Source organism: Pipistrellus hanaki, assembly GCF_964339955.1.
Source record: "Pipistrellus hanaki genome assembly, chromosome: 3".
NCBI lineage: Eukaryota > Metazoa > Chordata > Mammalia > Chiroptera > Vespertilionidae > Pipistrellus > Pipistrellus hanaki.
The window spans coordinates 938,514-953,455 of record NC_140505.1 but is presented as its reverse complement, the minus strand read 5'-3'; the positions used below and the strand labels follow the sequence as shown (position 1 = coordinate 953,455).

General features: G+C 55.7%; 1 protein-coding gene across 34 annotated transcripts in view; it reads right to left on the bottom strand.

Moving 5' to 3' along the window:
- CSMD1 (CUB and Sushi multiple domains 1) overlaps window positions 1-14,942 on the bottom strand; it is a 574,681-nt gene that overhangs the window by 283,099 nt on the left and 276,640 nt on the right. For all 34 annotated transcript variants that reach the window (XR_014794550.1, XR_014794551.1, XR_014794558.1 and 31 more), the window contains exon 4: window positions 3,293-3,487. Coding sequence is in view for 3 of the 34 variants with exons in the window: in XM_084878313.1 (XP_084734439.1) it covers window positions 3,293-3,487 (195 nt within the window). In the remaining 31 variants the exon portion in view is untranslated. The remainder of the gene's footprint in view (window positions 1-3,292; window positions 3,488-14,942) is intronic.

Below are 14,942 nucleotides of genomic sequence, written 5' to 3'. Positions count from 1 at the left end.
TTTCAATACGGCTTCGATAGCTTCCTGTGTGTGTTAACTCTACCACACAGAGGATAGTCAACAGATGCAGTCTGTCCGCAGGGTTAATGATTGTGTGGGGAAGCTCCAGGAAAGAAACACACACACGTACACACGCGCGCACGCGCGCGCACACACACACACACATACGCTCGCACATGCACGCATACCCGCATGCACACACAACACGTGCTCACGTGTGCACACACGTGCACGCACACACGTGCACGCACACACACGCGCCCACAAACACACACACACATCACATTCCTTTCTAACCGGGGAGGTACTGTCTAACACACACACACACACACACACACATACACACAAACACACGAGCACACATGCACACACACACAAACACAAGAGCACACATGCACACGCACACACACACACATACACACATCACATTCCTTTCTAACCAGGGAGGTACTGTCTAACACACACACACACACACACACACAAACACACGAACACACATGCACATACACGCACACGCACACACACACATCACATTCCTTTCTAACCGGGGAGGTACTGTCTAACACACACACACACACACACACACACACAAACACACGAGCACACATGCGCACACACACACACAAACACACGAGCACACATGCACACGCACACACACACACATACACACATCACATTCCTTTCTAACCAGGGAGGTACTGTCTAACACACACACACACACACACACGAACACACATGCACATGCACGCACACGCACACACACACACACATCACATTCCTTTCTAACCCGGGAGGTACTGTCTAACGCGCTGACCCTCCTCAGGCTGCGTGGGATAGGGAGTTGGTGAAGACACAGAAGCCAGGCTGTCCGGGTTTGAGTGAGTCACCCTCTCTGTGTAGCCAGTTTCTGGCCCCCGCTTGTGCCTCAGTTTGCCTCTCTGTAACGGGGGAGAATGAAGGCATCGATGTCTAGGGCTGGTGTGAGGTGAAGTGACACGGGGAACCCTCAGAACTAGGCAGGCAAACAGCCTGTGACCAAAACAGCTGCTATTGGTCCCAAGCACTCGGCATGCCGAGATCACACATGGACAGCGTATTGAATAAGTTACTGATGCGCAGTTTTCATCACAGTGCTAAAGGGTTCGCTGCTCCGGTAAGACCCGCCTTCCGGGTCTGAGCAGTGTTTGCACCAGAAGCGGGTGCTGCTCTGAGGGCAGAGAGGGTGGCAAAGCGCTGCCACTCCTCCGGGGGCTGGGCTCAGAGGGCTTCCCCGCCCCCCCCCCCCCCCCCCCGCATCTCCATGGCTGTTCCTCTGGTGGACTCACCACCACAGGTGTGCCGAGACCATGGGGCGTCTACTCTCTCCCCGCTTACTGGAGTCTGCGAGAAGCACTGGTCTCCTAGGTCCCCCCACCCCCCAGGACCCCCACCCCCAAAGTCCCCCCACCCCCTCAAAGATTGCTCATTTCAGGGTCAGACCCCGCCCCCTCCTGAGCTCCTGAATCCCTCCATGAGGTCCTCCCCGCCCCCCCCGACACTCGAGGGCGACCACGAGCAGCACGTCCCACATCACAGCCACGTCCGCGGTATCCCCTGCCCTTTCCTCGTGGAAATGTTCCTCTCTCATCAATGTTTCTCTCTCTCTCTCCCTCTCCCTTCCTTTGTAAAAAAACCAATAACATATATATATTTTTAAAAATAAAGCACTGCCCAATGAGGACTCTCTCTCATTACTGATGTTTCTCTCTCTCTCCCTCTTTCTTCCTCTCTGAAATCAGTAACAACATATATAACCACCAGACATTGATGGGAGCAGTCCCCCGTTCTCCAGTCCCCACAGCAGGGCTGTGCTGACTGTGGGGGAGCAGGGCCCGCAGGGAGGGTGAAGCTCAGCTCGGATCCCCTCCCCCCAACTCCCCCCCCCCCCCCCTCTGTGCACGTGGGCTGTGTGCCTCTCTGGGGTGACCTTGTCTGCGTTCTGCATGGATGCTGGGTGTGAGCCCTTCTCAATGTGTCATCGGTGAGTGTCCTCCCAGGGCGAGGGCTGTCTGTTCACCGTGCTGGTGTTTCCTTTCCATGCAAACATCTGAGTTTGTTCTGAGTTTGATGGAGTCCTGTGTGTTTGTTTTATTTGTTTCCCCTGCCCGAGGAGACAGAGGAGAGAAAATATCGCGACGAGAAACGTTCGAGGTTTCACCGCCGACGCTTCCTTCCGGGAGCTCCCGGGTTCCAGCCTCACAGGCACGCCGTTCGCCGTGCCGAGCGCGTCTGTGTGCGTTGTACAGAGGCGGGAGCGGGGACCACCCTGTGTGGTGTGAGATTGTCTAACCGCCGCGCTGGACCCCTGGAACTAGCACAGAATGACATAGTGCGTGTCAGCCCTAATGGAAAAGTTAAGTACTAAAGTGTCAGACACAGTTCTGAGCCTTAATTCATGGACCTCAGGGACCTTTCAATGCTAACACAGTGTTTATTATGTCCGCGGCCCCGTGAGAACCATGAGCACGCTCCCAGGCCTTCGCTGACCAATGCTGGCGATGCTGCTGTTTTTAAACCCTCCGAGCTGTGCTGAGTGAAGTCCCGGCCACCGATCACAGCCGCTCTCCCCCAGGCTCCGGGCCAGTGACACGAACGTCACTCACAGGCACCGCGTCTCGGGCCCTGGACAGGGACTCCCCTCAGGCCAGCCCTGGATGGCCCTCGATGACGGGGCTTCCCTCGGAGTGCGGAAAGGGCCCTGACATTTACCTCTCGGGGCTCTCTGTCGTTTTTAATGAGAAAAATATGAAGAAGGGTATACTGCCCGGTGGTTGAGTGTTAACCTATGAACCAGGAGGTCACAGTTAGATCCCTGGTCAGGGCCCAGGCCCAGGTGGTGGGCTCCATCCCCAGGGCAGGGCGTGTAGGAGGCAGCCGATCCGTGATTCTCTCTCATCATTGATGCTTCTCTCTCTCTCCCTCTTCCTTCCTCTTTGAAATCAATGAAGATATCTCTTTTTAAAAAGGAATGACCACACCACGCGGACATAAAGCTGTGCATTAAAGCTTAGAAAATGCAGCCTCAAGAGACGGGAACAGGGGTAGCGGCTGAGAGGGCCTGAGAAGGAGAAGGAAGACACATCTGGGATGTAGGGAACATCGCTGAATATGTTACTGACTTGACCCCTGTTTCCTAGGTGACAGAGCACGGCTTTGGGACCAGAACGGACGGCCTGGGGAAGGCCAGCAGGCGGGCCCTCCGTCCTCGACGGGGACGGACCCGGCCAGGCCCCCCTCCCGGCGCAGCACCCACCTCTGCAGAGCGGGGCCGGGAAGTCCCAGGCGGCGCCGCTCCCCGGGCTGACGATGCAGGTGAGCGTGGCGTGGCCCTCCAGCACGTAGCCGGCCAGGCAGCTGTAGCGGATCTTGTCGCCGATGTTGAACCTGGATCCGTGCAGCACCCCCTTCAGGATGTCCCCGGGGTTCCCGCACGTATGGCTGGGCAGCACTGGGGAGAGAGCGGAGAGGACAGGTGAGCACGGCCTGGACTCAGGGCGGTCTACGGCTCAGAGCGTGCGCCTCCGGGAGGTGTGACCACCACGAGCCCATCCCCCGTCTCCCTCGGCCTGGGCGCGGACAGGGAAAGGTGCCCGTGTGTCCGACTCGCCATCCAGCGCTTCTGGAAAGATCTCGTTAGTTAAAACGATTGCGCTTTGTTCGGAGGGAAGCAGGGTCCGTTCTAGACGGTGTCCAGACCCCTTTTCTAATGGCAAGTTACTACCCTCTCCGACAGGCAGCCATCGGAGAGCACCCAGGACTCTGGTTTCTGACCAAGCGATTAGCATACATGAATATTCATGCCAATGTGCTCGTGACCAGCACTGCCTGGTACACACCACTCATCAACGCCCAATCAATGTCTGATGGACAAGCAACTTAAAAAACCAAAGACCCCCCATTAATCTATGGGATGTTAATAAGACTGTACCATGATTTTATCGGAGCCAGCTGTGAGGGTCCACGGACACGCATGGGCACAGCTGTGAGGGTCCACGGACACGCATGTCTGACTCACCGCACAGGGGCAGCTACGGCTTTCACATGCAGGTGCTGCATTTGCCATCCGGCGCCTGGCGCTGTGCCTTCCTGGCCGGCCCCCTCTGTGCGTACACCATTCTCTGCCTCACGCTGCAGCCCTGAACCTCCCGAGGAGGAGCCATCGCACCCAGAGATCATTCCCAGCCTGATCTGTGCGCCGTGCGCTGACCACAGTCTCTGCCCTCCCGCCAGTCAGCCTGTCCTCTGACCATCCCCTGTCCTCCCGCGGCACTCAATAAGCCAAACACCCTACTATTTACAAAGGAACAGCTCCCAATGAAAGTGTCTAAGTGAAAGGCATTACACTGTTCTATCTTCTTTTAAAGTATCATTGATTGGTGTTAGGGAGAGAGGGGGAGAGAGAGGAACACTGATCTGCTGTTCCCTCACTCATGCCTTCGCTGGCTGCGCCTGGCACGTGCCCTGGCCGGAGCATGAACCGCAAGTCTGGCTTGTGGAGACGACACTCTAACCAACTGAGCTGCCAGCCAGGGCTGTTATTTCATATCTACACCCACCCGTGCTGCATGGGCACAGAGGACAGGTTGATATCTTAACATATAAAAAGCCAGGGGCCGTCACAGCCAAAGCAGCCAGAGGGACAAGCGAACAGCAGGCTGCGTTGGGCGACCAGGCCAGCAGGGGGGTTAGTGAGGGATGGCCAAACTACTGAACAGCAGGCTGCATGGGGTGACAGGCCGGTAGGGGGCAGTAAGGGGTTACCAGGTCAGCAGAGGGAGGGAAGGCACAGTTAGGGACAACCAGGCTGGCAGAGATGGGCAGTTGGGGGTGACTCGGCTGGCAGCTGGGCTGAGTGGACCCCCCCCCACACACACACACCTGTGCACAAATTCCATGCACCAGACCTCTAGTATTATCTCTATGTATAATAGAGTGAAACTTTTTGTTTTGTTCTTCTATACTTTAAAAATAGATCTTGTTCCCCTAATGAAAAGGAATGTAGTATTTCTAAAATTATCTTATTGTAACATTAAATGTGAACAAAGTAAGCTATGTAGAAACACTAAGAAAAAAATACTACCTTTTAGATACTTAATATAATTGATATGTTTATAAAATCACTATTTACGTAGCAAAGTATATTCAATTATAGTTAAAAACAACAACAACAATAGTTTCTGAAAACAGTAAAAACAATAACAACAACAGTTTGATACACAATAGAAACTAGTTAATTTGGGTCTAGAAAAGAGATTTTTCAGCCAGTGTGTGAAAAGACCTTTTAAAACACACAGCACCTGACTCTCTAGTCAGGGGCACTGACCTCCTTTCCCTCCGACAGTCAAATAAAAGACGGAAACAGCCCACACAATAGCCGTCTGGTGTGAGCGAATCAAAATAAAACCGCTTTGTTTTTGTCAGATCGGCAAAAAAATACGCTGCGTTTTCCGGTGTGCCCCAGAATTCCAGGCCTCAATCTGTGTGCGAGAGATGAAAAGGGCTGGCCGTCCCTATTCTGCGATCATCTTTGCTTCTTACAAAAAGGACATCCTTTGTTCACTGTCATAGCCCTGTTTCCGAATCCATGAGTCTTTAGGCTGCTGTCAGCACCTGGAAGTGTTTCGGCCTCTCACTGCTGGGGTCTCTCCGGGAGGAGGGTCTCTGAGGAGGAGGGTCTCTGAGGAGGAGGGTCTCTGAGGAGGAGGGTCTCTGAGGAGGAGGATCTCTCAGGAGGAGGGTCTCTGAGGAGGAGGGTCTCTGAGGAGGAGGGTCTCTGAGGAGGAGGGGTCTCTGAGGAGGAGGGTCTCTGAGGAGGAAGATCTCTGAGGAGGAGGGTCTCTGAGGAGGAGGGTCTCTGAGGAGGAGGGTCTCTCAGGAGGAGGGTCTCTCAGGAGGAGGGTCTCTCAGGAGGAAGATCTCTCAGGGAGGAGGGGTCTCTCTGGGACCCTGTACGGCATCCTCACCCATGTTCCCCATGCTGGCGCCTTCAGTATAAACCTGGACTCACAACCCGCTAGGACACCCTCCTGGACCCAGCCTCACCTCGGAGCAGGGACTTGCCAACTACAATCGCACAAATGGTCATCCTGTATCATAAAAGGCTAATATGCACTCAGACCAAACAGGGGAGCAATGGAACTGGTCGCTATGACATGCGATGACCACCAGGGGGCGCGTGTGGAACATGGCAGGTGTGGGCAGCAGGTGGCAGAGTGCAGAATGTGACAGAGAGCAGAATGTGGCCAGCTTCGGCCATGGTGGGATGGTGGGGCCGGTGAGCGGGGCCGCCAGACCAAGGCAGGGTGCCGGTCACTGTCATCGGGGTGAGCCTCTGGTGGTTATGGAAATTCTTTGCTCCCACAAGCTGTGGGCACCAGCAACAGGTGTGAGCAGGGCCGGTGCCAGGAGCAGGGCTGCTGGCAGACAGGTGATGGGGTCAAGGGGGAGGGGGATAGTGGGGGGTGTGGAGGATGGGGTGAGACCTGCCCCTGTGCCCACTGCTGCCCCTTGCAGCCCACAGTTCCTTTCAAGGTGCACTGGGCCCCTGGTTAGGAATACCAGCCAGTGAGTTCCTCTGGTCCGGATGTGCTCAACAGCTGAGGTTTCGTAACAGGACAACGTGAGCCCCTTCCAGATTAAGGTTGTAGGAAACGAGACCTCCCGACCCCAGGTCATTGGTTTGTCTGAAAAGGGGCACTGTCTGCCTGCGGTTCTCGGCCGTGACCTTCGGAACAGCTGCCCGGCTCTTCCTGGCAGAGGTTCTCAGCTCTTTCCCCGGCCAGGCTGGAGGGATTGCAGGCTTTGTATGTAGACCAGAGGCCCGGTGCACAAACCGTGTACGGGTAGGGTCCCTGGGCCTGGCCAGCGACCAGGGCCCCTCAGGTTCCGGGCCTCCCACCTCCCCACCTCCCCGCCTCCTCCTTCCCTCACCCCCTCAGCTCCTCCCCACTGCTGCTGGCCGCCCACCACGTTCCACACTGCCCCCTGGTGGTCAGTGCATCCATAGTGAGTGATCAAACTCCATGTGTCATAGCAAGTGGTCAGACTGAACTCCCTTCTGACCAAACCCCCGAGGGGCCACTTAGCACATTAGCCTTTTGTGGACATAGATTTCTGGTGTGACAATGTGCCTCTTCCTTTCCTACTGGGCGAACTCCACGGGAGGAGACACACTTGTTTGGACTCGTTAGGGTGATCCCAGCGCAGCTGTTGCGAGAACAATGCCGCCACGGTGAGTTGAAAGGGGTTTCAGAATGAGCAGGCCCACAGTGCATCTGAAAACCCCAAGCAGGGAAGAGGGGAGAGGACAGGGGCCAGGACAGCATGTGGCTACGCTGAAAGTCCTCCCTGTGGCCCATTAAGTAAATGTGCACGACCCTTAATTCTGCTATTTATAGGGTAAGGATTTAGAATAATCCAATAATCCGACAAAAAGACAGCGTCATGATACCACCACAAGATGAAGATTACGCCTAGATGTGAATCTCTGTCTGAGGAAAGAGAATGTGTATCTGCGTCCAGACCCAGCGGCTCTTAACGACTAACGTACTGAAACCACCTCTGTGATTTTCTAAAACAAACCGACGGAAGGTAAAGCCTTCATTAGTTCCAATACTCAGATACGTTTCATGGCTACTAACCTTTACGGATGCAAATGATTTGAGCAAAAAATCTGTCACAGGTCAAATAAAGCGACTCTGGAATTACACGGGAGTTGATAACTCAAAATGTCATGTGTCCCCTTGGAGAATAGCGGTAATTGGTAAAATGTGAAACGGCGACTCATTCAGTCCCCGTCCGGAATGGAGTTAATCTACCTTCACAGCCTGCCTCACACGGAGCCAGGGACATCAGCTCGGTGTGCGAGGCGTGCGAACGCCCTCGGCCTGTTCGATGGGTGTGCAATGGTCAGTGCAGAGTGGCCTCCTGGCCCTGCTGCCTCGCATGTCCCGTTTTCTCAGGACCCCGTGGTGACCCTGGCCCTGCAGTCCCAGGACCAACCATCCAGGCGGGCGGCTCTTCCCAGGTGCCCACCTTGCTCTTCACTCAGGCCACGCCCACTCTGTTCTCCATCCAGACCATATCCATGCTGTGCTCCACCCAGGCCACGCCCACCCTGCTCTCCACCCAGGCCACGCCCACCCAGTGCTACACCTAGGCCACGCCCACCCTGCAATCCACCCAGGCCACGCCTACCCAGTGCTACACCAGGCCACACCCACTCTGCTCTCCACCCAGGCCACGCCCATCCTGCTCTCCACCCAGGCTACGCCCACCCAGTGCTACACCCAGGCCACGCCCACCCTGCAATCCACCCAGGCCACGCCTACCCAGTGCTACACCAGGCCACACCCACTCTGCTCTCCACCCAGGCCACGCCCATCCTGCTCTCCACCCAGGCCACGCCCACCCAGTGCTACACCCAGGCCACGCCCACCCTGCAATCCACCCAGGCCACGTGGGAGAATGCAGCCCGCAGAGGCACCTGCTTTGCTCACTCCTCACACAAGCTCTCCTCCTGCTGAGGAGGATGTAAGACCCAGCAGACCTCAGCTCCCTCCCTGCACCCTGAGGCAGTAAACGCCAGGAGAGACCGGCGCACTCTGGGCCGCACTGACCCGGCATCTGCAAAAGGCACCCACCGTGGCTTCCCTGGTGAGCACCGAGCCCGGGGCTCCCGTGGTGACCACCAGCACCCACTGCGAACGGACCCTCCTCGCTCTGTGCACACCTCCCTCCATGTGAACCGGTGGGAGAAGACAACCCGCGGTGGAAGCCACCGCCTCCTCTTCGCGGTGAGCCCGGTGCATCCAGAGAGCTCACCAAGTGCCCACTGCGCACAGCAGGCGGCCCTGTTCCCGGGGGAACGTCTGGGCATCTGGGCGGGCGCTCAGGTCGCATCTGCACAGAGCAGGACCCCAGGTGGGCACCCCTGCGTGAAGGCCCATCCGCCATGCCAGGTGCGCCACGGAGATTCACATCATCGTCAGCGGTGGCCCTCAGCCACGCCCGGTTCCTAACAATAACTAGTCTAACAGTTTAATGAGTTCCCACTGTTAGTACTGTGTGTACATGGGTACCCACCCTCAGCCAAAGCCAACAGCTCAAAACCAGGCAAACTTCCCCAAAAGGCTGCAATGGTTTTATATCCCGTGGACACGTTTCCAAGGGCCAGTTCAGATTCCTATTCTCCGCCCTGAGGCAGCTGCCTGTTCCCTTCACCGTATTCTCTTAGTTATGTCCCTGCACATTTCCGCTTATTATGCAGTCGGCCATAAATGAACAACCTAGCTGAAACAGGTTTGGCTCAGTGGACAGAGCGTAGGCCTGAGGATTGAAGGGTCCCGGGTTCGATTCCGGTCAAGGGCATGTACCTTGGTTGTGAGCACATCCCCAGTAGGAGGTGTGCAAGAGGCAGCTGACTGATGTTTCTAACTCTCTATCCCTCTCCCTTCCTCTCTCTGTAAAAAATCAATAAAATATATATTTTTTAAAAATGAACAATCTATGTCTAACTTTGTCCTAAAGGAGTTAGGTATTCATCTTAACATGGAATCCTACCCGTGCAGGGCGGTATTTCTAGCTCCTCCACATTTCAGGGGTGTTAGTCTTTGGACTGCGGATCTGGCCCCCCCTTCCCTCCCCCCCCCCCCCCCGAACAACAGTACGGGTGTGTCCCAGCTCCCACGTCTTCGCTTCCTGTCACCAAGTTGAATGCTTCTGCCTTGTGACTACCGAGGGAGCTCTTCCTTCTCTGCCCCCGGGCTGTGACCCTCCCCGCGCCCCCGCGGGTCCCCGGGGAGGCCTGCCAGGCACCGCAATGAGCCCAGCTGTGCGCCCCACGCTCTGACTGGCACCTGACTCCCGATATAGCACATCCTTGACGATGACCTTCCTGCCACGTCACTCCCGGCCGCCGTCACCCTGCCCGTCTCCGGGCCCCTCGATCCCTCTTCTGTCTCCAGTCGGAAAAAAAACAGTGCTATTTCCAGAAATGCTCTCCCCGGGGGGAGGAGGAAGAGTACGTTGGGAATAGATGACTGCTGGCCAAAAAGAGGAGCAGGCGAGTAATTGGCATGGGAAACGCTGCACTGACTCTAAAACCAGCTCACACGTGCCAAGGGCAGTTCTGCTCCATGTTCTCCACCCTCGGGTAGTTAGCATGTTCCCTTCGCGGTATGCTCTCAATCATGTCCCTGCACATTTCAATTCTTCATGGAATGGGGCCATACGTTAACAACCTGTGTCTAACTGTCACACTAAGAGAACTGGATGATCATTGTTAACACAGACTCTCACATGTGAAATGGAGTGCTTTTAGTTTTCCCTATGTCAGGGCTATTTCTTCCTACCTATACTTTAGAAAAACAGGGTGCAGCACCTCCTGCTTGGAGATCAGATTTTTAAAAAAATATATTTTATTGATTTTTCAGAGAGGAAGAGAGAGGGATAGGGAGCTAGAAACATCAATGAGAAAGAATCATCGGTCAGCTGCCTCTTGCACACCTCCTACTGGGGATGTGCCTGCAACCAAGGTACATGCCCTCAACCGGAATCGAACCCGGGATCTTTCAATCCGCAGGCCGATGCTCTATCCACTGAGCAACACCGGTTTCGGCGAGATCACATTCTTAAAGGGCCTGCGTGTGCTGGCTTGCTGGGGCACGATACAAATGCTTCCATTTCATGTCTCTCCCGCCCCTCTCCCCCCCCTCTCCCCCGAGGTGGCGTCCACTCTGCCTGTGTCACACGTCTGGTCTCACTGCTGGGCCAGATCGCTCAGAGCACGTCCCGCACACGCTCCAGGGGAGGCCGCTCACTTCGGGCGGTGTGGAGTCCCGGGCCACTTCCTCGCGGCCACTGACCCTGAGACAGGCACGGGACACGCTCCCTCCCTGGTGGGAGCTGCCCGGTGACAGACATGGCGTGGTGGAGTGACGTGGGGGAGTGTGCTCAGGGCCGTTCCCTGAGCAGAGAGACGGAAGGTGGACAGGCCGTGCCCCGTCCCTGGTTAGAAGCCATTGCCGGCGACGGAAGTGCTTTATGCAGATGGGTGTCCGCTGCCCCGGCGGGCGGGGCCCCTCACCTGGTGACTCTCCTGCTGGTCCTCAGGGCCAGGACCGTTTCCACCCTTGTCCGCCTCAGGAGCTGACGCCCCTCGGACTCTGCCTGTCCCTGGGAAGGCGGCCCCAGGAGGAGGGCATGTCCCTGCCGCCCGGCTCAGGGAGGCTCCTGCCAGCGCCCAGCCCTTCCACAGGAGGAGCACACACCCACCCCTGCCTTCCAGGGACTGGGGGCCCCGTGACCCCTCGGTCCCTGGGCCACGGGGCTGGCTTCCTGGGAGCAGCCAAGCCCCTGGCCCCGCCTGCCCCAAGCCTCGGGGGAGTTCCCGCTTCTCCACCCCTTTTCCCCGGAGGAGAACCAGCTCGGGTGTCGGTGAGATGGTTGTGAGACCCAGAGTTCTTGGAGGGCTGGTGTGTACATTGTACCAATCAAAGGAGGAGAAGGATGCTGGGAAGTTGGTGTTTACATGCGATTCTCTTTCTGAACGCTGCTCCTCATTAGCATAAAACCTCCGGGGACTGTAAGGAGACTGGGCTGGAAACCTTCGGAAAGTGACCGGCACCCCATCGTGTTTACAGTCCAACGGCCATCCCCGGGGGCCTGTTCCAGGGCTTCCACTTCACCCCACTCCTCACAGCACCGCGTCCGCCCGCCGGCTCCTCCTCCTCCTCCTCCCGCGTGGCCTGGAGACCTCCTTTCAGCCGCGTGGCTAGCTGTGTGCCGCTCCTCACCCTCGGGGTCCATGCTCTTCCTCAGCGAACGTGGCACCTTCACCCTGAGGTTTCCAAACCCGGTGTCCTCTGCCCATGTTCCTTTGACTCCCGGCTCTGCTTCTCACCCCTCCTCCAGGCGGTCCGTGTGGACAGCGGGCAGACTGCCGCTCAGAAAAGACACTGGACAACGTCCCATGCATGTCACTTGTATGTCACTTGTATGTCACTTGTATGTTACTTGCCCTAAGTGTGAACAGGTTCCCCTGCGACCATTTTAACCCTATAATTAACAGGAATGCCCTTGCCTGCACAGCCCCCAGCCATAAAGTATGCAAGCCATATTGACTGTTCCCAGGCTTACCTTAACAAATAAACAGAAAACGTTAACTTTCCCATTATGTAAATAGGTAAGGCGTAATCTGCATATATTTACATAATACGTTACTAATCAAATTAAGCCATATTTACATAAAAGTGATTCTTTATCCTACACAATATAAATTAATGGGCTTTTAATTTCCCCGAGGTAAACAGAAACGCAGTGGTGAAAGTTAGGTTTTGTATTTAACAGGATGCTTAGAGAGGTAAATTAGCTATCTAAAGCCAACAGATGCATGCGATTTCTATGGAATGTCCTTGAATTTGAATTGAGGAATTAAATAGAAATGACATAGGATTATACAGAAAAACTTTTCCATGTTACTGGAGTTTACTATTTTATAGTTAAAAGATCAATTGAAAAAATATGTACGGATGGATATGCGGGTTCTTTTTCTTTTTTAACCCTCAGCTAAGGATTTTTTTCCATTGATTTTTAGAGATAGTGAAAGGTGTGGGGGAGAGAAATATCAGTGTGAGAGAGACACGTGGATTAGTTGCCTCTCACACATGGCCTGACCTAAGCCAGGGGTGGAGCCTGTAACCTAGGCCTGTGCCCTTACCTTGACAGAGAATCGAACCCTTAACCCTTTAGCCTGATGCTCTAACCACTGAGAAAACCCACCAGGAAAGTTCTTTTGTATTTAAAAATGGAGTCTTGGCTGGTTCTGACTGAGAGGGAGAGGGAAGGAGGGTCAGGGGTGACAGGGGGAGGGAAGAAGGGTCAGGAGGTGAGAAGGAGAGCAGTTTGCTGACCACCACTCTATGTGATACTCAATGATGGACACACGTCTTGGGTATTTTCAATGGTATAGAACAGTGGTTGGCAAACCGTGGCCCTTTGGCCCCTTGGGTGTGGCTCTTCCACAAAATACCACGGCCTGGGCGAGTCTATGTTGAAGAAGTGGTGTTAGAAGAAGTTTAAGTTTAAAAAATGTGGCTCTCTTGCTGAAACCGGTTTGGCTCAGTGGTAGAGCGTCGGTCTGTGGATTGAAAGGTCCCGGGTTCGATTCCGGTCAGGGGCATGTACCTTGGTTGCGGGCATATCCTCAGTAGGTGGTGTGCAAGAGGCAGCTGGTCGATGTTTCTCTCTCATCAACGTTTTTAGCTCTCTATCTCTCTCCCTTCCTCTCTGTAAAAAATCAATAAAATATATATATTTTTTTAAAATGTGGCTCTCCAAAGAAATTTCAATCGTTGTCCTGTTGATGTTTGGCTCTGTTGACTGGTTAGTTTGCCAACCGCTGGGCTAGAATGTTCAGCATCAAGAGTCCGCCTGATGTAATACGGACCTGGCATCTTCCTCCAGGTGCAGTGACTGTCACCGACGTCCCTTCTGCTGGGAGCTGACGGTGCGGGAAGCCACGCCTGGGGGGCCAGTGCAGCTATCAGGGGAATCTCTACACCTTCCTCTCAGCTCTGTGGTGAACCTAGCACTGACATGAAATCTGCATTCTCTCCCGTACATTTAAAAAGACACAGACCTGCAGCCAGCCGCTCCCTCACGAGCCCCACGCCTTACAGGCCCGTTCACGCATTATTGTCTCCTGTGCGTGTCCGTGTCTCGGGGCAGAGCACATGCTCGGCCAGGCGGTGCTGATGGGTAAGTGAGCTCTCCCGGGAAACGGCCGGGGCAGGCCACCCCTCCTCCGTGCCCGCGGAGCTGGCAGCCCGGGCCCGGGCATGGGGTTCCGCCCGCTCTTCTCCTAAAACCCAGGGCTGCTGGCCACGTAGGTCCATTTGCCTCGTTTCTGTAAGGAGACCAGGAGCGGTGCCCACGCCACGTGCAGTGCCACGAGCGAGGCGCCCATGGAAAGACGTATGAATGGATGCTCGGCGCCCTCCTGCTCCTGAGAAGCGGTTGCCATGGCTACTGCTGACTCAGAAGCAGTCACACCCCTGGCTGTAGTAATGACTCCTGGTGCGTCCCATTCAAAGCCGCAGGGCGAGTGAGGGAGAGGGGGATCCGGTGCGGTGTGATCCCGGCGACACACACGCTGAGGACCTTGGCTTAGGGAGCAGTGACACTTCACACAGGGAGCCCGGGCCCGTGGAAGGAAGCAAGCCCCTTCGACACAGATTAAAATATGGGAAGAAAAATGCAAAGGAGGTGCCCAGCTCTGGGTAGACGCCCGCCCTCCCTCCGGCCTGCCTCACGCCCGGTGCGCGGCTGTGGACAGTGCGGTGCCCCCGGGGTGTGGGCTGTGTCCTCTCCCGTGGGAGTTCACCGGTTGACATTTTGGAAGAAAGAGGCAAAACTGGAAGGTAAACGTTAATGGTGGTCAAACCGGCCGGGACCACAGGCCATGGGCAGTGCCCTCGGTGCCCGGTTACTGCCTGCTCGGGCACCGACGCCCGCTGAGCGTGCTGGCCAAGGGAAGGCCTGGGCAGCAGGGGCGGAGCTGGGCGGCCCGCCCTCCGGTCACACAGACGCTCACAGAGGAGAAGGCCGCATCCCGCCACCGCAGAATGAGGCTAATTCCAACACCATCCCGCCCACGTGCTCTGAGTAGAGCCCAATTATGTGAGAATGCGCGCAATGCGTCTCCGATGCGATGGCCTTTCAGCACAAAGGCAGGCGTTCGGAAACAACAGAGCGTTTTAGGAGGAATCAGACGAAGAATGACACAGCGCACAGCACTCCCCATCTCCACTCCTCTCTATTTCCCTACGGAATTCGGTTTCTCATCAGCTCCTTCCTCCCTCGCTCAGGGTCACAGGCTGAAACGGGGGGCAGGTGCCGTGTCT